General features: G+C 35.4%; 1 protein-coding gene across 2 annotated transcripts; it reads left to right on the top strand.

Moving 5' to 3' along the window:
* Nucleotides 1–17,541: 17,541 nt before the first annotated feature.
* LOC116266541 (uncharacterized) lies at nucleotides 17,542–24,740 on the top strand. 2 transcript variants are annotated; one of them, XM_031647778.2, is made up of 10 exons: nucleotides 17,543–18,017; nucleotides 20,838–21,024; nucleotides 21,215–21,348; nucleotides 21,462–21,574; nucleotides 21,688–21,811; nucleotides 21,921–22,070; nucleotides 22,158–22,313; nucleotides 23,128–23,207; nucleotides 23,306–23,355; nucleotides 24,432–24,740. In XM_031647778.2, the coding sequence occupies exons 1-10, from the start codon at nucleotides 17,643–17,645 to the stop codon at nucleotides 24,563–24,565; spliced, it is 1,503 nt and encodes a 500-aa protein (XP_031503638.1). In that variant the 5' UTR covers nucleotides 17,543–17,642; the 3' UTR covers nucleotides 24,566–24,740. The 2 variants fall into 2 exon arrangements, 1 of the variants encoding a protein (XP_031503638.1); XR_004175403.2 differs by lacking the exon at nucleotides 24,432–24,740 and having other exon boundaries at nucleotides 17,542–18,017; nucleotides 23,116–23,207; nucleotides 23,306–23,343.
* The last annotated feature ends 3,041 nt before the right edge of the window (nucleotides 24,741–27,781 follow it).

Below are 27,781 nucleotides of genomic sequence, written 5' to 3'. Positions count from 1 at the left end.
AATAAACTTTCTTCCTCTATTTTTCTTCATCTATATCCATTTCTATATACAATAACATTTTTTTATTAAATTATATGATGTATACATTATGTTGAGAAAACGTGTTGCTTTTTTATATTTAAAGTATTATGTGTTTTGGTATTTAGTATTAGGTAGCTTTCTGAATTTTTAATATTTTGGTGGACTCTTTATGTAAAGGGTTAGTCTTAACCCTAATCTTATTTAGTCTAATGAAAAGAGGAGCAGCCGGACGTTTTTCTGTTGCTACCTTTCTCTCCTCCTTCCTCTCATTCTTCTCTACCTCTCAACGTAACATGGTATCAGAGCTTGAGTCCTAGGGCTGTGACGTCTAGGGTTTCCCGTAGCTTTTCTTTCTCTCCTTTCCTCTTCCTATCATTCTCGATCAAGTTGGGCGTCTAAGGTTGCTGCTGTCGGTGGGACTGCTTGATAAAGAAAAAGGTCCAGATCACGTTCTTCATGTAGAGACGTGATCTGTACCCTATGTTGCTGCTAAAGAAGATGTGTTGCTGTTGACGTTCAGATCTGAAGGTCGAAGTCCCTCATGTTGCTGAAGAAGATGTGTTGCTGTTGATGTTCAGATCTGAAGGTCGAAGTCGACTAGTTGCTGTTTTGGTTCAGATCTGAAGGTCGACATTGCTGTTTTTTTGTTGGTTCAGATCTGCAGTAAAAAAAAAAGGTTGTTGTTTTTTGTTTGTTCGAAACAGTTCAGATCTGAATACAGAAGTGTATCAGATCTAGGTGGCGTCGTTGCAACGTGTTGGTGTTGATCAGATCTGATTCAGTGGATGTTATTATAAATAAATAAATAAATAAATAAATATATATATATATATATATATATTAGATCAGACGTTGTTTTTTCTGTTTCAGGTTTGATTTTCAGACATTGATTATCAAAAATATATATAAAGTCTGATCTGCCTGGCGTGTGGAGGTTTGATTTTCAGACATTGATTATCAAAAATATATAACGTCTGATCTGCCTGGCATGTGGTGCAGAGTTTTTTTTCAGTCACAGGTTGATTTTCAGTCTATAGTGGGCCTGATTTCGTGGTTTTATCATGGCTGCAAATAGATCTATACAATTTGATAGAACTGAATCTGGAAATCAACACTTAGAGGCAAGTGTTGAGTACAAAGCTTTCTCAAATCCTTTTTCGTTTGGATCTACTGTCAAACTTGATGGAGCCAACTATGATGTATGGGCTAGAACCTTCATGTTGTCTGTTGTTGGACATGGGAAGAAATATATATTAGAAGAAGATGAACCAGTTGAAAAAACTGGTAAATACGCACGGTGGGAGGAAGAAAACAACATTATTAGTGCTTGGCTTATGAATAGCACTCAGCCCCACATAGCAGCAGGACTTTGTTATTATAATACAGCCAAAGATATGTGGAATTCTCTTCGGCAGACGTATTCTCAAGATAAAAATATCAACAAAATTTTACAGGTTCAGCAATAATTGCTACAAATGCAGCAAGGTGACATGGATTTGACAGAATATTTTACAAAGTTGAAGTTTACTTATGAAAAGATGAATTCCTTAAAACCACCCTATAAGCATTGTCTCAAATCTCACATGGAGCAAATGATTGTGGTTAAATTTCTTGCTGGACTATCTTCTGATTATTCTGCATCCAAGGCTCAAATGCTTACAGGCTCTGATTTTCTCGATCTTGATGAGGCCTTCAATAGACTAAACAGATTGGCTATTACTCTTCCTCCTTCCTCAAACAACTCGTAGCCATCTGCCCTTGCCTCATTTGGGGGAGGAAGAGGTGGTTTATATTCTTCTCGTGGTAGAGGAAGAGGCCGAGGCCCTGGAGGACGTGGAAGACTTCAGTGCACATATTGTGGTCGTCTTGGTCACCTAGAGGATAGGTGCTGGAATAAAGTGGGTAAACCTAACTCATCCACTTTTTCGTCTGTGACATCTTCATCCAGCTCTATTTCAAATACACATCCTGTCAGTATGGCTCCTAAGGCGAATCCCACTGCTGCTTCTGTAGATGCTACATCTCTTAATTTAAGTCCAGCTGAAATTGACTTAATTATGGAGCATAGGTCTAATGCTACTCCTTCTACCTCATCGGCATCTACAGTTGTCACAAGTTCAACGTACTCTGCAGGTAACTCTACTTCTAGTGGTTGTTGGATAATTGATTCTGGAGCATCTAAACACTTTTGTGGAGATGCTAGTATTTCAAACCTGCAGAAATTTGATTCTCCTCAATATGTTCGTTTGGCGGATGGAAGACTATCGCCAGTTGAAGGACATGGAGATGTTTATCTTTCTTCTTCTTTACATGTCCATGATGTGTTATATGCTCCTGAATTCCCGAAGAATTTATTATCTGTAAACAAACTAACAAAAGAGATGAATTGCAGAGTTATTTTTTACTCGGGTACTTGTGTATTTCAGGATCTATCGACTGGGAGGAAGATTGGTGGAGGCCATGAGATAGATGGAATATACATCTTGGATACATCCCCTAAGGAGGCGTCATTCCATGTTGATTCTACTTCAAGTGCCTTCTAGTGGCATCTCAGATTGGGTCATCCTTCATTCCCTAAACTTTGGCTGCTGTGTCCTCAAATCTCTTCCACAACGTCTATCGAGTGTGAAGCTTGTCAACTGGGCAAGCATTGTCGTACTTCCTTTCCATCGAGTCAAAGTCAGTCTAGTCAATGTCTATTTGATTTAGTCCATGTTGATGTTTGGGGGCCTAGTCGGGTTCCAAGTCGGTTGTCGTCTCGTTATTATCTTTCTATTGTTGATGATTTCTCTCGTGTCACTTGGGTGTTTTTGATGAAAGACAAAACTGAAGCTCCTTGTATCTTGAAATCTTTCATATTGGAAATAAAAACTCAATTTAATTCTTGTGTCAAGGTTGTTCGCACTGACAATGCTCTCGAGTTCAAATCCTCTCATTTACTTGAATTCTATAAATCTCTAGGTATTGTTCCACATTTTACATGCCCTCACACATCTCAACAGAATGGTGTAGTTGAAAGAAAACATCGCCATCTGTTGGATGTAGCCCACACCATCATGATTCATTCTCATATGTCTTCCAAATTTTGGGGAGATGCAATTTTGACTGCAGGTTACCTAATAAATAGAATGCCATCATCTTCCATAGACAACAAAATTCCAATACAAATTCTATACCCAAATAGAGCTTTATTTTCGTTACCCCCATGTATATTTGGGTGCACATGTTTTGTCCATAAACTTGGTCCCAATCGAGATAAACTGGCTGCTCAAGCAAGTAAATGTGTGTTTGTGGGATACTCAAAAAATCAAAAGGGGTATTGATGCCTTGATCCTATATCTAATCGAGAGTTTGTCAGTGCCGATGTAACCTTTCTCGAGTCATCTCCATACTTTCTTGCACGTACTTCAAATCCTAAGTCTGAGATGCCATCTTCGGTTCCACTTCCAATTCCTCCAATTCCTCTTGAGTCCCTTCCTTGTTCATCATCACCCTCCATCCCTCGGTTTAAAGATCCTCCTCTTACATATTCAAGAAGAAATCCATCATCTAATGACCCAGCACCATCTTGCTCTCAGGAGGTAAGTAGTTTTGAATTACATAACATGCCTGAGTGTTCCCTTAATGCTCCAGTTCCTGATGAATTACCTATTGCTCTGCGTAAGGGGATTAGACAATGTACAATTCATCCTCTTTCTAAGTTTGTTAGTACAACCCATGTGGGAAATCATATGTGCAAATTCATTGATGCCTTGTCAGCTACATCCATTCCTATTTCACATGAACAAGCTATGTTGGACTCTAAGTGGTACCAGGCTATGAAGGAGGAGATGGATTCTCTCATATCTCGTCACACTTGGGATCTCGTTGAACCTCCTTATGAGGCAGATATTGTTGGCTCGAAATGAGTTTTTACTATCAAGTACAACTCAGATGGTACAGTTGAGTGCTACAAGGCACGTTTGGTAGCAAAAGGGTACACACAGACATATGGTGTTGACTTCTTTGAAACCTTCTCTCCTGTGGCACGTTTGGGCACTATATGACTTATTATATCTATTGCAGTTCATTATGGTTGGAACATGTACCAACTCGATGTTAAAAATGCCTTTCTTTATGGGGATTTAACTGAAGTAGTTTATATGCAGCAACCACCCGGCTTTGACAAATAGGGGGAGTGTACCAAGGTATGTCTGTTAAAGAAGGCTATATATGGTTTGAAACAGAGTCCTAGAGCATGGTTTCAGAAGTTGTGTGAAGTTGTGTCTAAGTTTGAGTTCCAGAGATCTCCTCTAGACCATTCATTGTTCATAAAAAGGACCTCCAGAGGTATAGTTGTTATGGTGGTATATGTGGATGATATTATTTTAACTGGTGACAATGAACAAGAAATATAGGACACAAAAGAATATTTGCAGCAACATTTTGTTACTAAAGATCTTGGCTCACTACGTTACTTCTTAGGGATAGAAGCGGCAATGAGCAAAGAAGGTCTAGTCCTTTCTCAAAGAAAATATGTTCTTGATTTGCTTCACGAAATAGGTATGACTGGAATTAAACCAGCTTCTATACCTATGAATTCTCGTACTCATTTATATGATGACAAATCTGAGCCTGTTGATAGCAAATCATATCGGTCTCTCATTGGAAAGCTACTATATGTAACAATTACTAGACCTGATATATCATTTGCTGTGGAAAAACTAAGCCAATTTATGGACAAGCCGAGGAAAGCCCATTGGGATGCAGCTCTGTTATTATTGAAATTTCTAAAAGGCTCCCCTGGGAAGGGTCTATTATTTAGAAGAAGCACCTCACTTCAGATAGAAGCTTACTCTGATGCAGATTATGCAGGCTCAATTGATGACAGAAAGTCCACTACAGGATTCTGTATCTTTGTTGGTGACAACTTAGTCTCTTGGAGAAGTAAAAAACAAGCTGTTGTTGCTCGATCAAGTGCAGAGTCAGAATATCAAGCCATGACCCAAACAGCCACTGAGATAACATGGGTGAAAGGCATGCTAGAAGGTCTTGGAATTCAGGTTGAGATGCCTATAAAAATGCAATGTGATAATAAAACGGCTACTAACATAGCAAATAATCTGGTCTTCCACGAGCGGACCAAACATATTGAAGTTGATTGTCATTACATTAGAGACTTAGTCCAAGCAGGGATTATTTCTACTGAGTATGTTGCTTCTGAAGACCAACCTGCAGATATATTTACCAAAGCTCTTCCAATATCCAATTTCAAGAAGTGTTGTAGCAAGCTGAGCATGATAGACATCTATGCTCCAGCTTGAGGGGGAGTGTTGAGAAAACGTGTTGCTTTTTGATATTTAAAGTGTTATGTGTTTTGGTATTTAGTATTAGGTAGCTTTCTAAATTTTTAATATTTTGGTGGACTCTTTATGTAAAGGGTTAGTCTTAACCCTAATATTATTTAGTCTAATGAAAAGAGGAGCAGCCGGACGTTTTTCTGCTGCTACCTTTCTCTCCTCCTTCCTTTCGTTCTTCTCTACCTCTCAACGTAACACATTACATAAATGGAAGTGTAAAATAAGGATGTATAATTTCAAATACCTATTGAAAAAGTCCTACATGAAATTTAACAAGCATACGATAGCAATACAATGCTAGGCTATTTCCTTAAGGGATATATGTATCTACATAATTACTAAGTTCTCCTCATATGCAAAAGGTGTTCTTTTTATACACTTACTTTTCAATATGTGCTTTACATTGCATAATATGACAACATTATTGCCTTCACATTCGAACTTAGCAAACAGTTTAAAGTTGTGACTAACTTTTTTAACTTTTCAAACTTTAATAGAGGAAAGAAAAATATCTTATGAGCAAGGCTACATGGTACTAGGAGTTCTACAAATCACTACAATGTCACTCATAATGAATTCAAGTGCCCTTTTGACATGGTGCCTTCCGTTGATGCTTGTTTGTCTTTTCCACAAAAAGGTACATTGCAATTTCTACATAAACATAATTGGAAAAATACAAATTCATGTTCTTTCTATATTGGATTGTAGGTATTCCACTATAAATGTATCATTTATAATTAGGTTAGATCAAATTGGCATGGTCTTTTCAAAGATCAGTTCCTTATATGAAAAAGTGGATATGATAGTGTCATCATCATGTTCCATTTATTTCTAATATACTAAACAGTCTTTTATTAATGGAAATGAATGTTTTGTTTAGTTTTAAAAATTGAATCATATTTGAGTCAATCATCCAAATATTAATATACTTGTTGTCAACTTGTCATGTGCAAAACTTATTCATAATACAATAGCATACTACTTTGATTGTTGAGTATATCATGACATTATTATTTGAAATGTAATGAAACATTAGTATTCATTGTATTTAACCATTCTTTAAACCTCCAACAATTATTTTTGGTACAACATGTAACCAAAACCAAAAAAATTGTTATACATCCATAAATAGTATAAAAAACACATCAAATACTTATGCCTTTTATATATTGTGTCAAAGAATGTCATATCACCAATGTACTCGAAGTCCTTGCAAATGATTGCATTCACCCAAAACAACTGCCAACATATCACATTCATCAATCTGGATGGCACATTAAATTAAGATTTTTGTTTTTTGTTTCCTTTTCAAACAATAAAATCTAACAATCAGAATAACTTTATAGTTTATCTTAAATGTGCATATAAATTCAGTTTATGTTTAAATGTGCATGAAATTATTCTTTTCTTTTAATGTGTTAAATGTAAGCATAACTTGGGAGGCTCTCATCCCAAACCCAATTATATTAGCAACCACATTATTGAAGGAGCATTCTTGATGATTGTTAAATTATAAATGATTGGCTAATTCAACAAGGTATTTGAAATCTTTATTCACATTAGATATATGTAGTTATTAAGGCTAAATTATAGCTGGTTTAGGTATTTGTGCCAATAAATACTAAGTGTTGATTCTGCTTCATTTTGCTATCGTTGTACTCATTCTTAAATGATTTTGAGTGTTATATTTTTTAAATGATTATTAAATTATTTTTTAGTGTTTTATTTCCTAAACAAATCATCCTAGATATGTCCCCACTTCTCTATTCATCGTTGGACCGTCAAATGTCAAAAAAGTCATCTCCATCTCTTCCCTACAAATACCCATGTACTGTATATTTAAGATAATGGAAAAATTGTTGAAGTTCCACTTGACCTGAATGAAAAATTTTAAAAGAAGAAAAAGTTAATACCATTATATAAGTCATCACTGACTAGATGAAGGAACAATCAAATTATAAGGTGGTTGCAACAGGTCATTCATGTAAAGCATTTTGGAAGAGAGGGACATGCCATTCATATATAGCATGAGAGGGCTATGAGGGTATCATATTGAAGGCATTGAATCAAGTCTTGGCTGTACCTTTTTTTGGCTAGCTTATGACATTTTCCTTTCATAAGATTTTGAGCATTAGGGCTCTTATAGGATTTTCTTTCTTGAAGGGTCTTTCATCAGGCAAAAAAATCCCTTGTAGCTAATTGTTTATTGTTATATATTAGCAAATGCAACTTGACCAATAATTTGAACCATCAACCTTTAAAAAAGATGGTTGTGATCTAGGGCATGTTTATCTAGTTGTAGCTTTCAATAGCATTCTAGTGCAATGATGCCATAGTGTAAGGTTCTCATAGATAAAGACAAACCATATATGCATTTAGACATCAAGAGCCTCCATCCTCCATCTACAAAAAAATCACAATATGCTAAAAAAATAAGAGCTCAACCAAAACTAGAAGAGTTAAAAATAGGGATGTCAATAAATCTAATTTGGATTTGATATGTGATCATACTGCTTAAAAAAAATCAGATATAGAAAAAAAAAATTACATCCAATTAAACCACCAAATCAGGTTCAAATTTGAGAAATGACATATGTTTGGATTTGGATTCGTGTGCGGTTCCAAGTAAATATCTGATTGGATTTATATTCAGATTGCACACAATTATAAATAAATATCTTATATTCAATGTCCACACAACTTGAAAGCAGGTTTTAGTAACATATTGTAATGTTATTCTGGTTCAGTTTAAAAATCAGATATGGATTCACATATGAGTTTACAAAATAGATTTGTATTCATATATGTGTATGTATTTGAATCCGACATGTTAAAGGTACATCTATCTGTTGCATTGACATCCCTAGCTATGAAACAAAGAATATGGTATTGATACTCAAGCTAGAAATAAGATGAACACAAACAAAAGATTCTCACCAATCACACTTACATGCATTCTTATATATAAGGAATTTCCATTTCCTGCCTTAGCATTTTAGTCCTATCCTCTCTTGCCAATTGGACCCTCACTTTGTGTTTGCTAAGATGTGTGCGTAAGTGGAAAGTCAAGGCAATGGAAGCTTCCTTTAGCATACAACTACCAACCATAGTTCCTACTTGTGGTCTTCAACCCCACGTGCACTCCTTGTAGGTACATAAATTCTCAAACTTTGAGGTTCAAGTACTCAACTTTGCATATGGCACCATCCTACCTTTTCATGGCATGCTTGGAGGGCAAAACACCCATAAAAGCTCAGTTAGTATTACATATTGACTTGAGGCAAGCCCCACCTTATAGATTGGTTTATGGAAAACTTTCCAGTGCATGTGATGAGGTTTCCTTCAAGCAAGCCCTAATGAAAGTTTGATCACATAGAGTTGAGCTTTTTAACTATAGTTAGCAGAAGTTTACATATTGTTGGATTTTAGATCTTGATCTGCCCATGATGGGTTGGATCTAAAATGCATACAGTAACCCAAAAGGAGTTACAATAACCATTTGTTTTTGTCTACCATGATTTTGGGTGGTTACTGAAAGGGATAATGAATAAGGAAGAGAAAGTTTGATCCTTGATATGGTAAGGGTTGTGGGCATAGAGGTTTTTCCATAACACAGTGAAAACTAGTCCCTGTCGAGCTGTCAGCGACTTTACAGCCTAAAACAACAAACTAAGGTATGCATGCATTGCTATTTCTGTTTTTGCTTTTATCTATTATTGATATCAGAGCCAAGTTACTACCTTATGTCATAAATAATGTACTTCTTTTTTAATGCAGATCCATATGTAATTTTTTTTTATTTATCTAATATGCATGGTGGTCATTCAAATGTGGTTTTTATTTGGATTTTGGATCAGATCTTGACTGCTCATAGGTACATATTTATGATACTAAAATTTGGTACCATAGTTGATTTGAGTTCCATCTCAATACATCCATTTTATCTCATTCTGATAATATGGATTATCAATTATGTATCCATTCTTGATATAATGGCACCATGTTTTTGATATCCATGCTATTTTTTTTTTTGATCCATTATTTGATCTAGTAGTACATGATAGTTACTGATGGACCCATTTCATAATGTTTTTTTTGGATCCAAGTTTATGTTATAGACCTATTTATTTGGACTTATATCTTGATACTATGCACTTGTCCAAATTTAGCTGTTCAACATTTATTGAAACATTTTACTTGATCTTGTTCAAACACTTACTGCCATGAATTGACTTGTATGCCTTAGTCAATGTTTAGCTTTCTTTTATGGCATATAGTCACCATGTCAGGTACAATAGATGGATCGTATAAAAGTGATGAGATCTCCAACCCACGGGCATCACTGCAGTCAGTGGACAACATTAGTGAGCCTATTACATCATATGATATATCTCCTCAGAGCAAGTGCTTGATGATTTTTTAAACTATAAAAAGTGTGCTATACATTCTATGTGTAATCATATTGCGATCATGGATGATAAATTTGTCTTATGATGACAAAGAATGGGATTTTTTGATCTTAGAGAAGGAAGTGAATGCAATCTTGAATTCTCTTCCAGATGATTGGGCTCAATTCAAAGAAAATGATTTGCTTAGGCATGAAAAAAAAAAAACACTATTCGTAGTAACACAACATTGAATACGAGGTTGAGTCCTGAATAAAGAAAGTATTTTGACGAACCCGATTCCAAGATGTTCATATATACTATTCCATTCTTAAGAATGAAAAATGCAACACTTTTTTTTAGGGAATGACAGGGAGGTGCAGTCCATGCATCATTAGCAAGAAGTGCAAGACATTCGAGCATTCGAGAGAGTATTTGGGAACAGGCAAACTTTTCTAGAAACTGCCCATCTATACGCAGAGTTGTATGATTGTTCCCTGGATATAGTTATAGTTGTCTAGTTGCTTCTTATTTGCCTAAGTTTGATGATTATGACTTTGTTCTCTTTTTTTTGTCAATAATGATAGACATATCTTGGCTTTGGACTTATTTTTAATACAATTCATAAATTTCTAAACGAGTGACATTTATTCATTTTCTTTTATATTATCACGGTTATCTATTGAATGAGATACATTTAGGTTTAAGCTCACTCTAATTGTGTATTAAAGTTAGGGTTTACTAATTAGTTACATGGTTTGGATTATTAGAATAGTGGGAGATGATTTCGATTATAATGACATTTCGATTCCACATCTTATGAAATAAAACATGACATTATCTAAACATAGATATGCTATCTAATTGTGAATATGCTTGGACACACATTAAGAACAATTCTGGATGTTCCATCAAGATCAAACCTCCAATATTGGGGCTCGACTTCAAAGGCTGATTGAGCTGTTGATCCATCTTTTTACATACAAGATGGCTACACCAAGTAAGACCATACTATATTTAGTCCACATTAAAAAACTGAATGGAGACAATGATGACAATTGGCATCGTAAGATCCAATTTGCCTTAGAGGAAGTTGAATCCCTTGACACTCTGAACCATGCTATGACTAGACATGAGGGGAATGGTCAGCAAAGGCGTAGAGACATAGAAACTTATAACGCATGAAAATGCATGAACACTATTGCTCGTGTCACAATTTTATGCTCAATGCAAGATAGCATAATGTTTGAATATGAACATTATGAGACTGCACATCATATGTAGATAGCTTTCAAAGACAAATTTGGAGGCACTTCAGCCACTAAACTTAGAAAGCTTGCAATCAAATTTGACTCATATAAAAAACAACATCAACACACCATGAGTCAGTCAGCATCTTAGGGAGATGGCCAACATGATTAGAGAGTTTTTGCTAGACATGTTCTCCAATATGAACAATAAGTTTAGGCAGTGATAAAAGTCAATGCCAAATAATTGGGAGTACATGAAAATTAATAAGACTCATAATGAGAAAATAAAGACTTTTGATGAGATTGCTTGTCACCTAGAACTGGAAAATGAGCATCTTGAGGCTGCTAAGTCCAATAATCAGTCCAATATAGCCGAGAATTCTAGGAATGTTTTGTGTCGCAAGCGGAAGGGATGATTTGGTCAAAAAGGTTGATGAACAACCACAGTAAAGTATAGGGCAAGAAGAAGTACGATGGAAAACTAAGACGCATGGAAAGTGCAGAGAAAAAAAGACAAGGGAAAATTAAAATGTTTTAATTGTGGTTACTTCGGGAGAAAATGCATTGAACTTAAGAAGGTGCATGAACTAGAGAAGGTTTGCATCTCGCTGACCCAGTTTGCTTATTCATTTGTTTCTAGTTGTGCTCTAACTATTGAATTGCATCCTTTATGGATTGTAGACTCGAGATCAACGGGCCACTCACATGTGATCATAGTTCATTTGTCGAATATTAGAAAATCTCTACTGGAAGAAGATGGTTGTTCTTGAGGAACAACAGTCATGCAGAGGTTCGTGGTATAGGAACCTATCAACTATCTATATATAATGGACACAGTCATCTGTTGTATGATACACTACATGTTCCTAATATTCGACGAAACCTTGTTTCAGCTTTCACTTTACTGACTTCTGGTTATAGACTTGTTTTTTTGAAAAAAATTCTCATGTAATATTGTTCAAAAAATCTGTGATCTATTATCGTGTTCTATCAAAAGGTTTTTTTTTTTTGTGTTGGATGTTTGTTTTCATTTATGCTATGTGAATGGTAATTGTTTTAATACACATATAAACATGGATGTGTTAACTTGGCACACTCACTTGGGGCATATTGGACAAAAGGGGATAAATAGACTCACACGTGAGGGATTACTGGGATCACTTGTGAAATTTGATATACCTGTCTATGAACATTGCTTGGTAGGAAAATCAACACAAAAACTGTTTGGTAAGGAAATTAAGGTTAATACTCCATTGCAATTAGTTCATTCAAACATATGTGGTCCTATGAGTGTAGCTAGTAGACACAATGCATTATATTCTATTACATTTATTAACTACTCTTGGTATCGATATGTATATCTTATCTCCCATAAATATGAAGTACTACATTGTTTCAGATGCTTTATGAATTTGGCATATAATCAACTTGATCATAAAATCAAAGCTCTTAGAATAGACCGAGGTAGAAAATATTTGTCAAAAATGGTTTAAGGAATTGTGTCATGAAAAATGAATAAATAGACAATTGACCACTCATCGTACTCTACAACAAAATGAAGTTGCAGTAAGGAAGAATGTAGCCTTAATAGAAATGGTCAGATATAAGATGATGCAAGTACAACTTCCTTTCTCTTTTTGGGGGGATTGTTTATTGGCTATGACACACATTATTAACCGTCTCCCTACTAAATCTATCTCATCAACTCCTTATGAACTATGTACATGTAGATGACCTAACCTTAGTCATTTAAGACCTTGGGGGTCAATAACGTATGTTCATGATCCTTCTCATCTACATGAAAAATTGGGTCAAAGAGGGAAAATGTATCTTTATCAGATATTGTAAGCACTCTAAGGGATATGTGTTCCTAGGACAAAATAGTGATGAGAGTAATAGTAAAATAGTTTATGAGATGCCACATTCTTGGAGAATAGATTTCCTAAAAATGGTGATATAGAGAGAAATATTCAATTATATGAATTAGATGATCCTGAACAAGTAAACAATATTGTTCAAGAAATTAAGACACAACATGAAATATGTTAGTTGCTCCTAAATAGTGAAAGTGAACATCATATAAAATAAGATGTCAGTGTGTCATAGTACTTTGTCAAAATACAATGAAGAGAATTTCACAACACATTTTTGACATAAAAGGAGAAGCTACGAGAAGGTCTCGCTAGCCATAAAAAGCAAACTAGAAAAGTACAATGGAAGAAGAGATCAAATCCATGAGCACCAATAAATTCTAAGAACTTGTTGATTTTCCTTCATAAAGAAGAGCTATTGGGAACAAATGGGTTCTGAATATAAAGAGAAATGCTCAAGGGTCCATTAAAAGATTTAAAGCTCACCTAATTGCAAAAAGCTACACACAGAAAGAAAGATGACATATACTACGATGAAACTTTTTCTCCAGTAGTCAATTCAACTTATGTTCACCTCATACTAGATATCATCTCATATACGAATATGGAATTACAACATTTCTTCATGGACAATTGGATGAAGACATTTGCATAAAACAACCCGAGGGGTATGCTGCCAAAGACTATGAGCGCAAAGTTTGCAAGCTCAAACAACCCAGTTATGAGCTTAAACAATCATCTAGGCAATGGTATCTAAAATTTTACGAGACCATGATTTGAATAATTTTGATATGATTGATGAAGACCATTTGTGTTTATATGAAATGATAAAAAAAAGGTTTGTGATTCTTTCATTGTATGTTGATGATATAATATTAGCTAGTAATGACATGTAGTTACTTAAATCAATCAAGGATTGATTATCCATTCATTTTGAGATGAAAGACATGAGTGAAGCAGCATTTATTCTAGACATTGAAATTAAAAGAGATCACTCAAAAATTGTTCTTGCTCTTTCACAAGAGTTGTACATAAAGAAGGTCGTAAAGCGGTTTAATATGCAAAGCTGCAAACCAGTTGATATTCTAATGAGAAAAGATGATAGTCTATCAATAAAAATGTGTCCACAAACATTAGATGATAAAAACTAAATGTTAAGAGTACCATATCCGAATTTGGTTGGCAGTTTAATGTACCTAACTATGTGTACATGGCAGACATATGTCACGTGCTCAATAGATACCAGTCAAATCTTGGATATGCTCATTAGAAAGCATTTAAGAGAATTATACAATACTTGAAAGACACTGAAAATTTAGATCTATGCTATCATGGTGGAGATTTTCGTATAGATGGCTATACAGATGCAGATTGGGAAGGAGACCCCGATGAACAAAAATCTACATCAAGATATATGCTTTTGCTTAACCATGGTGCAATATAGTAAGAAACAAATTTGTATAGCTCAATCAACCATGGAAGATAGAATTTATAGCTGCATCTATGGCAATTTAAAAATGTGTTTGGTTGGGGAGACTGTTTAAGCATCTTGGGATTGTCTTGAAAGCAAATATCTCAATAACTATCTATTGTCACAATCAAGCGTTCGTCGCGCATGTGAAGAATCCAAAGTTTCATAGTAGAATCAAACACATTGATACCAAATGTAAGTACCTGCTAGATATTGTTGGAAAAGGAAAAATGCTCTTAAATTATATTTATACTAGTGAAGTGGTGACTGATCCATTGATTAAGCCAATTATTGCTGAAATATTAAAAAAACATGTAATGTTGATGAGACTTACTAGTATTTAAAAGTTGAACTTTTTTGTGATAATTTCTTTTGAGTATGTTACATATCTCTGTTAGGTTGGACCAAGTAGAGATTGTTTGCTCACATGAACTGATTGCCTCAAGCATTATGCGACAGACGAGACGAGATGAGATGAGATGAACAAGATCTAAGGATACCTACCGATAAGCGCGACAAGTTTTGTATGTTGAGATGTCAATGAATCCTAGACACAATACATTGGTGGCATCTTGTGCAAATTTATATTAAAACATCACCTTGATTGGATCAAGATGACGTCTTACACTAAAGATTTACTCAGTTCATGCACAAATCTCACAATTGTGAGATAGCTTTGCCTTAGTATGTGAGACAAAATCAACCATATATGGAAAATGAAGGATGATCCCTGCTCATTCATTGTGTGACTCCCATGGACACTAAATGTGACATTAATATTCTATCCAATTTTCTGCCCATATGGAATCTTGATTGTATTTTGAAATGATCAATTAGTGATGCACCTTTAGTGTGCTGCCTGAAGATTATGAATGATTTGGTCTGATGAGGCGTATCTGGGAAAATAACTAGTTTTGATTTAATAAAGTACATGTAGGAGAGGAAGATCATTTATCATTTCACATATGCTTATTATTTACTGCCGGCAAAGTTGAATCACCTAAAGGATCTGCTAGAGTCAATAGTAAATATATAAGCGTATAAGAGGCCTTAGTCTAATGTGTCATATGCAGAGGGACTAAATATGTTAAGACCTATGAAATTGAAATATGATCTACGACATAGCGAACTATGTCTATAACTAAAGCACATATTTTTTTTTTTTGTTTTTTATAGGTTGAGCCACTATGTTACACTAACCGGTACCCAGTTGGTTATTCATATCCATGTGCACGGGTGGCACAACCCTATTGCCAATATGTTGTTCAAGGGATAAGTATTTATATACTTTGAGAGTAGAATAAATAGTCTACGCATCATGTGCGAGTAAGAGAATGTTGAGTTTTAGATCTAGATTTGCTCATGGTGGGCTGGATCCAAAATCTATACAGTGACCTAAAAGGAGTTACATAACCATATGTTTTTGTCGACCATGATTTTTGGTGGTTACTGAAAGGAATAGTGAATAAGCTAAGAGAAAACAAAATGAGGTAGATGGAGTTGATCCTTGTTGTGTTAAGGGTTGTGCGCATAGAAGTTTTTTCATAACACAGTAAAAACCAGCCTCTGTTGAGCACAAGAGTCAGCGACTTCACAACTTGAAACGACAAACTAGGTATGCATGCATTGCTATTTTCGTTTTTGGTTTTATCTATCACATATATATCATTTCTGCGCATGAAAGGCTTGAGCATCTGGACAGCTGGAGGAAATATATATAGGAGGGTATATATATATATATATATATATATATATATATATATATATATATATATATATATATATATATATATATATTATTTTATTTATTTATTTGTTGTTTGAAAGAAAAAACCTGGTTAGACACAAACTTACTGAAAAACCCGAAGTTTTTCGTTTTCTATGTTGCCATTTTGCACTCAACTTTAATAAGTTTTTCTTCGTAGTACTTGCAAGGAAGGGGAGTCTAGTATTTTAGAGGCAAAGAACCAAATATCTAAGGACACTTTGTATATGCCCAATAGACATTATATTGAAGATGCATGATGACCAAGAATTTCACATCATTCACTCAAGGCTGGCCTAATTTTCCAGCTCGATAGGTCTACTTTATCTCACCGCCTTTTCTAAGAGGGGTTTACAAAAGAACCAGAAAAACACCAGTCAAACAAAAAAGGGTGAAGGCAAGCTCCAAACTTCAAAACAAAGAGCAAATGGAGTTTATTATGGCCTTCTTGACTTCTTCAAAGCAATTTAGAGGACATTTCCTTGACAACAAGGTAGAGACATCGGAACATGATATCTCCGTCTGAATTACCTAGAGATAGAAAACAGTTACCCATGAGTTCCATTAATCATGTTTGACAAAGGCACTATAGACCCTCACATGGGAACCTTGCTAATCAATACATTAACAAAGCCCAAATGAAAGAGAAATAACACCTAAAATTACATAAAATTCCTGCTGGCCTTAGCATGAGCATTAGCAAGGTCGAAACTTTATGCAAGTAAATGAGCTTGAAGCATTGGAGAGGGAACCGAGAACCTCATGAGCAGCAAGAATGTCATCAGCCATCTTTTGGGTTCAACAGGAAAGTACTATGTTTTTCACTTTCTTTACTATGGTCGTTAGTGATGAACTTGTATAATAAACTATAGAGGGATATGAGTCTCAAGTACTACACGTTAGCACTCTGGAACTTGGAATAAATGTGCTTGAAGATTTATTTTTTAACAAAACTTGTCAGATTAAAAAACTAAAAAAATTGTAAAAGGTACCTAGATTCGGATAGCAACAAATCGTCCTCACTTTTAAAAGTTAACAGTTGGGTGTTCACTTTTTGAGTGAAGTTCTCAACGAACTGGCTACTAAAGGAAAATACTATTTTTGTAAATAAAATGATAAAAATGTCTCTTCTAATGGTAGAAACATATATTATGTCGGCCAAGAGAACAGTGGTTTGTAGGAGGAGTGTTTTGATTATTTTGTCAAACATTAATATTTTTTTAATAGGTAGTTTTTTGCAAATTTCTTTCAAAAGTTGAATATCTATTTATGAACTTCCTACATTCGGAGCAGAGCCATAACAAGGCCCCCACTGAAAAGGATCAAAATGTTAAGATTTTCCCTTATAAAATGACTGAAATACGCTTGAGTTTCAAGCGTGGGAACATGGTTTAGCACAGAAATATAGAAAACAAAGTAGTAATTCATTCTCCAGGTGGATGACATTCTCCAAGTGGACATCGTAAAAGCAAACTGGGGATCGCGTCCTGCTCGGCAATAGAAGTCCTAAGCACCGTATCTTGATTGGAGAGTGGGCAAAATGGCGCTCTCTTCCACTAATTTCCTCCTCCTCTTCCTTCTCTTGTTCCTCGGCTCTCATTCTCCCTCCAAGGCAGTGACGCTACGCCCTCCCTTCTGGAAATCATGGTGGCCGAGGCGCAGCAACGAGCGTTTTTCCACTTACCAATACGAAACCAGATACTTCACCCAGACGCTCGATCACTTCAGCTTCAAGCAGTTGGGCTCCTTCCAGCAGAGGTACCTCCTGAACCAGCACCACTGGTCCGGCGCCCTACGGATGGGTCCCATCTTCTTCTACTGCGGCAACGAAGGCGGCATCGAGTGGTTCGCAGAGAACACAGGCTTTATGTGGGATATAGCCCCGCGCTTCGGCGCCATGCTCGTTTTCGCTGAGGCATGTTCAAGTAGCTCTTCTCTTTTCCTGTTCTGCTGTTTGCTTCCTTTCCTTTGAGATTTTCTGTTTCCTGTTTGGTCCTTGTTGATTAAATATCGAATCATTTAAGACGAAACGAGGGCGAACAACACCTGATTCTCTTTGTTTTGATCGAACTGGTCGCTACGACGTTCTCTACCATGAACTATTCGGTTCGCGAGCGCCCATGGCTTCACAATTCTCTTGTTTCGTTGTTTCCCGTGTGGTTGTTGTTGAAATATGACTTGCCCAAGGGCATAAGAGGCAAATCTAACGTGTGCCTTGACGACCTTTGTTGTGATTGATTCTTTTTATGCTCAACTAAAGCTTTACGCTCTCTAACATGAGGCATCGACCCTATTTCTTTAACATGAAACATTGGGAGTTGTATCTGCATACCTTTTTCACCATTGCTTAGAAAGATTATCGAGCTTTCCATGTAAATATCAATATAAGGTTTATCATTGTCGTGCACGCGAAATGCAATGAATCTTTCTCCTACTCCGGGGATTCTGCTGTGAGTACTGCAACGGAAGGTTTCATAAGTAAGGTGGTCTGGAGGTTCCATAAATATCCTAAGTTCTGGCTAACGTAATTTATTTATTTGGATCTTGTGAAAATAGAACGCCAATGATATCACTTCACCCTTTAATTGAATACAATGTTTGAGGATGTTTGATGAAAGTGATCCCCTGATGTGTTAGGGACTGAGGATTACAACAAAAGATACGCAAAAGTTGTCACAAATAGATGAGAGCAATATATAAAGAGGGAAATAATCTATAAAAATCATAATACTTTTGCAATGTTTTGCATGGCTGCTTGGTGGTATAATGAACGGTGGATCTGGTTTATCCGTGCTGATCTGTTTATCATAATGTTTCCCCTCATGTTGGCGTGGTCAACTCAGTGACACCCTACTTGCGTGTTAAGAATGAAAATGACTCTGCCAAGGCCTTTGTGAATATCTGAACTGGTTAAAGGTGTGTGAAGACATTGTAGATTTTCTTGCCAATGAAATAACGGTCAAGTTCTAAAAGTTTGTCCATAACAACCGGTTAGCAGCAATACAAGCACCACTTGATTATCATCATATAAGAGAATGAGATTTCATGATCAAATCTAAGATCCTTGAGAAGTCAGTGCAGCTAAAATAATCTACAGGATGGCCATGATACCATACTCTGCTTCAGTGGAGGATCAGGAGATAGTATTTTGCTTCTTAGTTCTTAGATTTCCATGGTAAAGGGCTGTCGGTCAATCATGGTGATGTATCCTGTAATTGAGCAGTGTGTTGAGCAGTCTGTTGTGGGGCAATCGGTTTCTTTACCTAGAGAGGACTTAGGATAACCAAGGATATGAAATGCAGTGTCATGATGAGGTTACTGTGGAGCTTACTTAAATTGACTTTAGATTTGCAAGGATACATAATGTTGAGTCCCTGCAATATTTAAGTATATCTTGTCTTATCTCTCTTCTGTACGAAGTTGGATTATATATTATTTCACCTTTCTCCTTTGTAAAATAAGGTTTTTGAAACCATGGGAGAATTAGTGGGTTTGGATCTGAAAAAGGCCAGTATCATTTAGGAGATGTAAAATTCAACTTTAGCTCAAGAAAATAAACGAGAATTTTGAGCAACTTCTACAAAAAGTACTTGAACCTAACCAGATTTTGAGGTGAACATGTTACTGCAAGAAGTCTTTATTTTTTCAAAACTAACATTCATCATCTCCACAATTTCAATGTCATTGACATATATGAGAAGGGCAACAAACTGATCACCTTATTGTTTAATAAAGAGTGTGATGAACTTAAGATTAAACAAGGGCTGCACCTATGAAAGCAGTAGTCAACATATTGAACTAGATGAATACTGTGTGAGACCGGATATGGATGTGTGGGGCCTGCATACTTGTCACCAGGGGCGGAGCCCCCAAGGGGTGGGTTGGTGGGGTAGGGGCCGTGGCCCCCCTCCAATCTTCAAAAAAGAAAATTTTACACATAATTTAAAATAAATTTCTTTTAGCCTATATAACAATTTTGAAAATTTATATTTTGGCCTCTGTTAAAATTTTTGCTTTTCCTAGCCATTTTATTGAGTGTTCTTGTCTTTACAACTATCTAAAAGGATCATATTATCATCTGCACATCCTTCGCAATATTAGCCTATGCAGTTCCTGAATTAAGGGATGCTTGAACGATTACTATAAGCCTAAAGTTGTACATGGATCATTATTTAACATCCAATATGAATTTCCTAACCTATCTTATTCAATCCACGAAATTTATGAATTGGCCATTTCAGCAAGGCAGACACAAGAGTGTCTTTTTATGCGGGTTGTGAATAGCCCAACAGGGAAATTTTCTATAGAATATTTCACAATGTTCTTGCAGTTACGTTGACAGAGGTCTTCTTTTATGATACTAAATATGATAATTTTATCCTGGATATACTGATAACTGGCGACTTCTTTGTTCTTAACACTCCATATTTCTAGCGTCCAGGGAATAGTCACTTCAACAAATGTTGATTGTTATATTGTACATTGGCATCTAAACTATGGATATAATTAATGTTTCTTGTTTCAAGCAATCTTTATGCCCTTGGTTATTTGTACCAATAAATGATACACATGGTAAGTTATTCCTTTTTCATTGAATCACATTAGCCAGTTGAATTAGCATACTAGATGCAATTTGGGCGAGAATAGAATATGTCAACATATTATTATATATGCTGTTATTTTGCTTCAAAGTCTACTTCAATGGTCTGACTTTATAAAATTAATTAATTTGCAGCATCGTTATTATGGCCAATCCTTGCCATATGGAAGCAGGGAGAAAGCATACCAGAATGCTGATACTTTGTCTTATCTTACTGCTGAGCAAGCTCTTGCAGACTTTGCAACTCTAGTTATTGACCTCAAAAGAAATTTTTCTGCTGAAGCATGTCCTGTAATTTTATTTGGAGGCTCTTATGGTGGAAGTAAGACAGTCTACTGCATGCATCAAATTTTATTTTGTCTATGTACTTTAGTAGGTTACATGGTCATACAACGAAGGCACCAAACAAGGGCTGCTATGTTCCTCTGTATTGTGATGCACTTTTTTATAAGTACATGTAGTTATATATGTTCGTCATCAAGTGATGTTTTGCTTTAATTTGAACTTTGTAGTGTTAGCTGCTTGGATGAGGATGAAATATCCACATATTGCTGTTGGAGCTCTTTCTTCATCTGCACCTATATTGCAATTTCAGGATATTGTGCCATCCCAAATTTTTTATGACATCGTGTCCAATGACTTTAAGGTAAACAAAATTCTTATGGAAAATTTCTTATGTTAAACGTTCTGATTAGATTTTGTGTATGGGTGTTAAATAACTTGCTTCTTATCCAACTTTTGTATTTCTTCATAATGCAGAGAGAAAGTTTGAGCTGCTTTAAATGTATAAAGGAGTCCTGGAATATTCTTGAACATTTGGGCCAGACAAGTGAAGGCTTGGCAAATCTTAGCAGAAGATTTAACTTATGCTGGTCCATTGAACTAATTTCTGAAACATTTATTATGACATTTTTACAAGTGCATTGTTCAACACTGCTTTCATGCCCTTACAATTCTAAGCCAATGATTTTTATATAATATCTAGGAAGCTAAACAGAACCCAGGATCTTGCGGATTGGTTGAGTTCTGCTTACAGCTATTTGGCCATGGTGAACTATCCCTATCCTGCAAACTTTCTGATGCCTTTACCAGCATTCCCAATAAAGGAGGTAGTTCCTTCCACAGTGGCTACATTTGTGGTCTTCTGTCATTTCCATTTTAGTTTTCAGCAATGAGCATGATTTATTATCCATGTAACTTAAATTTTATTTTTACCAGGTTTGCAAAAGAATGGATAGTTATCCTGATGGGACAGGTATTCTGGATCGTATATTTGGAGGAATTAGCATTTACTACAATTATACTGGATCTGTTGATTGCTTTGATATACGCGATGATCCTCATGGAATGAATGGCTGGAATTGGCAGGTACTTTGACTGTAGATATAACTTTATCTCCTTAATTTTTTTACTATAATTATTAAAAAGAATCGTTTACTTATTTTCCTTTAACAGGCTTGTACTGAGATGGTTATGCCCATGTCTAGCAATGAAGAAAGCAGCATGTTTCCTCCTTACTGTTTTGACTATGATGCTTATCAAGATCAATGCATAAAGGAATTTGGTGTCCGCCCAAGACCCAAATGGATAACCACTGAATTTGGTGGCCATGTAAGTATTTGTTTCAAATTTGGGCTTTTTGAGGGAGGCTGAGAAGAGCGAAAGCTATCACTTCACTAACAAAACCATTTTGTGCAACTTCATGCCAGGAAGTAGTGTTGTTTTAGAAGGTAGTATAATTAGTATTGTGGTAATACAGCATTATCAGGACTATAAAGTATAACGAACTTTGTCTGACATTGATATTAAATACTGTAAGGTTGCACTGACTTAGTGAAAACTTGTGCCATTAGGCCACACACGCAAATAGAATCACGATGTTTGCAGCTCCTTAATCTTCTTATTTTTTCGTTCTTGCTCCCTTCTCTATCGATGAATCATGTACAAACTACAAACCACAATCTTCAATAAGACAACAAATTTATAGAGCAGGATTAACCAGACAACCTTAATGTGTACCATGGAATAAAGGAACGCCAGAAAAAGGAGCACACGATATTATTGTCTCCATGATCACTTGATGACTTGTTGCTAAAGCTCATAATAAAATATGTTTCTTTTGAACAAGATTGAAAAGAAAAAATTGCATGACTTCAGAATGCTAAGCATCTCTCTTCCCCACTTCTATATAATTCAGAGTCTCAGACAGACCCCATTTGTACTCGGTGTACTCAATGTTATTTTCAACTTTTAACATATAACTATGAGAAGCATGCACTTTGATACAATATTTATCTGGCAGACTAAACAAGAGCATTGCATCCAATGATATTATCAATAAGCACGCATGGATGAACTCAGAAAACATGCATATGTTATTTATCCTATGTCAACCGTCTAACTGGTTTATTAGGTTCTGTTGTAGGATTTAGAAAGAGACTTGAAGCACTTTGGCAGCAATATCATTTTTGCAAATGGATTATTAGATCCTTGGAGTGGGGGCGGGTAAGCTTGCTGTGCTTCCTTGAAAAACAGATATTTTTTTCATTATGGCACCGGATTGCAAAGAATTTAATTTGGACATTCTCCATGTTTTATGACAGTGTGCTGCAAAATGTGTCAGATAGTATAATATCACTTGTAACTGAAGAAGGTATGCTTCATAAAATCAATCCTGCTTGCTTGGCGCGTATTGTACTTATTTTGTTGGCTAATTACGTTTGTCAATCTTGAATGCTTGTCTTATCAACTTGTAGTTCTTTGCTTGTTTTTATTGATTTTATGCTTTTTTTGGGTGTTTATTGGATAATTTGATAAATCTCGGAAGTTCATAGACACCAATATTGTTGTCAGCAATTTCTGGGGAAGGGTTTTCTGGGAAGTGTTCTTTTTGTTTCTTTGTCTGGGAAAATTTCAGAATTCAAAAAATTTAAAAAGTAAAGAATAATAAATATATGAATTTACGAGTCCTCTACTATTGTTTACGGATATATTGACAAACATTCATAAAAGTTGTTTTTAATTTCGATGAACAAAAAATGGAAAATATACTTTTTAAATACATACAAGAAAAACTTTTTTAGGGAAAAACGTTTTGACATTATTGCACAATATTGTATCTGTTTGTCTGAGCAAGTGTGCATTTTTGAGTCGTGTGTCTGTGTGTGTGCATGTGTAAATATATAGATTTTCATATGTTGTCTATGTATTTTCATATGCCGGTGTGACGTGGGTGCATATGTGTCTATGTCACTATAAATGTTATTGTATATTATGTTCACATTTTCTATGTAACATTCTCAAACTTTTTTGGCTTTTGAGAATTAGTTATTCCTTTGAGCATGAACCCCATTGGCTCATAAGAGCTGAATTGAGATCCAAGCAGCCAGATGCTTGCAAACTTATGATGAATTTGACTCGTCCCCACTTATGCCTAATAAGTTGATAGCAAGGGTGGGATCTACTACCAGTCGCTAGTCTACTTCCTTGTCCATGCAATGGAGCAATTATTATGAACGTGATGGTCGGAATGATGTTAGGTTTCTGTAGTAGTTCCAGATTGGGTTCCGTTTTAATATTGGAAATACCATAAGGGTGATCTTACCAGTACCAACCATCTGATTTTCTGCTAATTGGTTTTATGCTGTCCCTCTCTCTCTCTCTCTCTCACACACACACACATGCACTCTGCAATTATGTGATGGATGTTCTCAACATTTGTATTCTCAGGTGCTCATCATTTGGATCTTCGGGCTGCCACTGATCAGGATCCAGAATGGTTAGTAGACCAGAGGGAATCTGAAGTTGAGATAATCCGAGGATGGATATCTGATTATTACACGGGAAAGGCATCTTCCTTTTGACATGTGATTGACTAGAATATTCCATTACTGGAGATCATTCTTAAAGGAAAGGTTTGTACAGCATAGATGTGCATCATACCTATGGATAGCTGCTTGTCTAACAGTAGCTGCTGATTATAAGGTCAGCGCTGCTGCAACTAAAATGAAAGAAATAAAAAGAATAATTGGAGTTGCAGGTCCACTGTCTGAGGGTGAGGGTGTTGATGGGTGCTATTAGTACTGTTGGCCAATTTTTTTACTCTTAAAATGTGCACTTTTTTTCCCCTTGGTTGCTTGTAGTATGATCATGTGTGCATTTGTATTGCTCTTGCACTGGCAAAACCACTTAATACAAGCCACTGCACAAGGCTTGTGTAAAACACAGACTGATCACTGACACACTTGATCACAATGCTCACAATTTGCACGAAAACACTCCAGAAATAAATTATTTTGTGTTGGCTCTCGAAACATGCTTAGCAAAATCATGAAACAAAATGAGGGACTGGTCCCTTAATATTATATAGCAGGAGAGTAGCAGTTAGCCATTGAGCCCCAGCTAGCTCAGCTCCTGACCAAGGTCTAATCTTGAACAATAAGAAAAAAATAGAAAAAAAAAAGAAGTTAAATGCATACCAAAGGAAAAGTATATTCTGACTATATATAGCAAGAGAGAGGGAGGGAGGAGGTGAAATCCTTCAGCCATCTAGCCCTTCGTCTAGTCTTGACTGGCTGATGCGTTATGCTGTGAGGTTGGAGGATTACATCATCTAAATTGGATGGAGAAATCCAAGCACACACACACACACTATATATATATATATAAAGGGAGAGAAATTGATAACACTTGACGCTTAGGTCAAGGATAAAAACCTGAATCAAGCTGTTTTATGAAAAATGTTGGAATTTTTTATCATCAAAATGTTGATGTTATGAGCGCTATTTATTTTTTTGCTTATTATAAAAACACTATTAAAAAAATGATCAACTTAATATATATTTTGCATCAACCTACTATATACACACACATATAACTGCCTGACCATCATATATGAGATTTGATAGGAATTGTCTTGACCACCGATTTTAAGGAGATTTAATGGTGGATATAAGTTAAAAAAAATATAAATTCAATTGTATTTTTGAGAGATTGAAATGCCCCTTAACGGAAGAAATAAATGAGTTTTTTTTAAGGGGCATTTTCATCTTTCAAAAATAAAATTAGATTTTTATTTTTTCAACTTAACCACATTATTTTAAAATGAATGACTCAGACGATTTCCATCAAGTGTGACATATTAAGCTACAACACACACACACATACACACATATCAACATTCTAATATATTTATAGAAACTATTGTGATATAATACATGCTTTGAATCAAGTTGTTTTTATGAAAAATGTTGATTTTATGTGAACCATTCATTTTTGCTTATTATAAAAACACTATTAAAACCCCAAAGATGATCAACTTAATATGCATTTTCGATCAATCTATCCTTAAAATGATATTGGTAAGGTTAGATTAAAAAAAAAAAAAAACACTTTTTCAGCTCTTCTCTCTCTCTCTCTCTCTCTCTATATATATATATATATATATATAATTGTATTTATATAAATATGAAAAGATACAAGTACTTTAATACCCCGTCAAATTTTTATTGTGGTGCTAAAAAGTTTTGGAACAAGAAATTGGAATCTTGGTGAACAAATTACCACTTGATTTTTTGTTTTTTTAACATAAGGCAAAATAACAACATTTTAAAGACGTTCTCTTAAATAATAGCAATCTATCTCGATATGCTAGGTGCAGTCACGAATGTACGTATGCTATTTATGTAAATTACACTTTTGTTGTCAAAACACGAGTTCGTGGGTTCCTTTAATTAGATACCTGTGTCATATGATATTTTTCTTAACAAAAAATTTCCATTACTCTGATCACCATGACTCTATACTGAGCTTCATCCGATGGAAGAGATACTTTCTACTGTTCTCTACGTCATCGTAAGGAAGAGACTGAGCTATGAATATAGAACTGGTGGTTGAGTAGTGACTATTCGGATGACCTCTTAACCATAATCAACGTAAACAATTTATTTCAAAAAACTCCCTTGTTAATCGATCCTTTTATATATTCGATCCACAGAACCTCACTCATGCGAACTGTTGCAGAGCTATGTTGAAATTGACTTGCAATATTATGAATTGCATGGATTATATCTGGCCTGTTAACGCTCGTGTGGTGTTTGGCTTTGATGGTTTGTCCAAATGTACTGTTGAGACAGTCTCCATCGTACAAGGGCGTAAAATGTAAACAAACACCGGACTGAGTGTCATTGACACCCAGTCCATAGGAGTGCAATACATATACAGATAAATATAGTCCTATCTACACCATCTTGTGTACGTATATTCTAATACCCCCTTGATTACTGCATTGTGACTTGTCCAATTAGTAGTTGGAATCATGGTGAAGAAATTTCCCCTGTAAAATCAGTCAGCTACTTGAAGTTTTGAAATGACGTAAGGCTACAGACCCAAAAAAAAAAAATTACAGGTTTTACTGATGCGAGAAAAATGTCGATAAAAGCCAGATGAACGTCGATGAAACTATTTTTGACATTTAAGAAAGTATATCGGTAAAGTTGATGCCAAATAAATGTTTTTTTGACGTTTTGACAAATTGTCAGTGTACTCGTTTCTTTACAAACAAAGAGAACACGTCTTACTAGCATTTGTGGGTGGCAGTACAGAAGGTTCAGTAAATAACAGAAAATGTTTACTGATATTTCCAAACGTCTGAAAAATGTTTTTTACTGACATAAAGAAAACACCAGCAAGATTGTTCAGCTAGAGTAATTCTATTGACATCCTACGAATGTTGATGAAAACTTTTACTGATGTTTCACTGAAAACTGGATGGTTAATTTTTGTACGTAATGACTACGACTTACATAACCCAATATAGGGTAAAATTGCATGACTTTTATAAAGTCTACAAACATAGTATAGTTAAACTCGAACAACATTTCGATAGCATGAAAAGTTAGGCTCCACCAAATTGAAGTGGATGAGATGAATAACATGACTAAGTGCAACAAGTAGAACCAACTAAATAAGTATTGGTGCTCATGAAGAACAATGGAGAAATGAAGGATGACTCTTACTTACATGTCAATTTGTTTTTATTTTCATTCACTCAATCATGTTTCTGGAATTTTGTTCTTGTA

The sequence above is a fragment of the Nymphaea colorata genome, chromosome 13 (assembly GCF_008831285.2).
Source record: "Nymphaea colorata isolate Beijing-Zhang1983 chromosome 13, ASM883128v2, whole genome shotgun sequence".
In the NCBI taxonomy this organism is placed as follows: domain Eukaryota; kingdom Viridiplantae; phylum Streptophyta; class Magnoliopsida; order Nymphaeales; family Nymphaeaceae; genus Nymphaea; species Nymphaea colorata.
The sequence above is the reverse complement of the archived record's forward strand: the minus strand, read 5'-3'. Positions and strand labels throughout refer to the sequence as shown.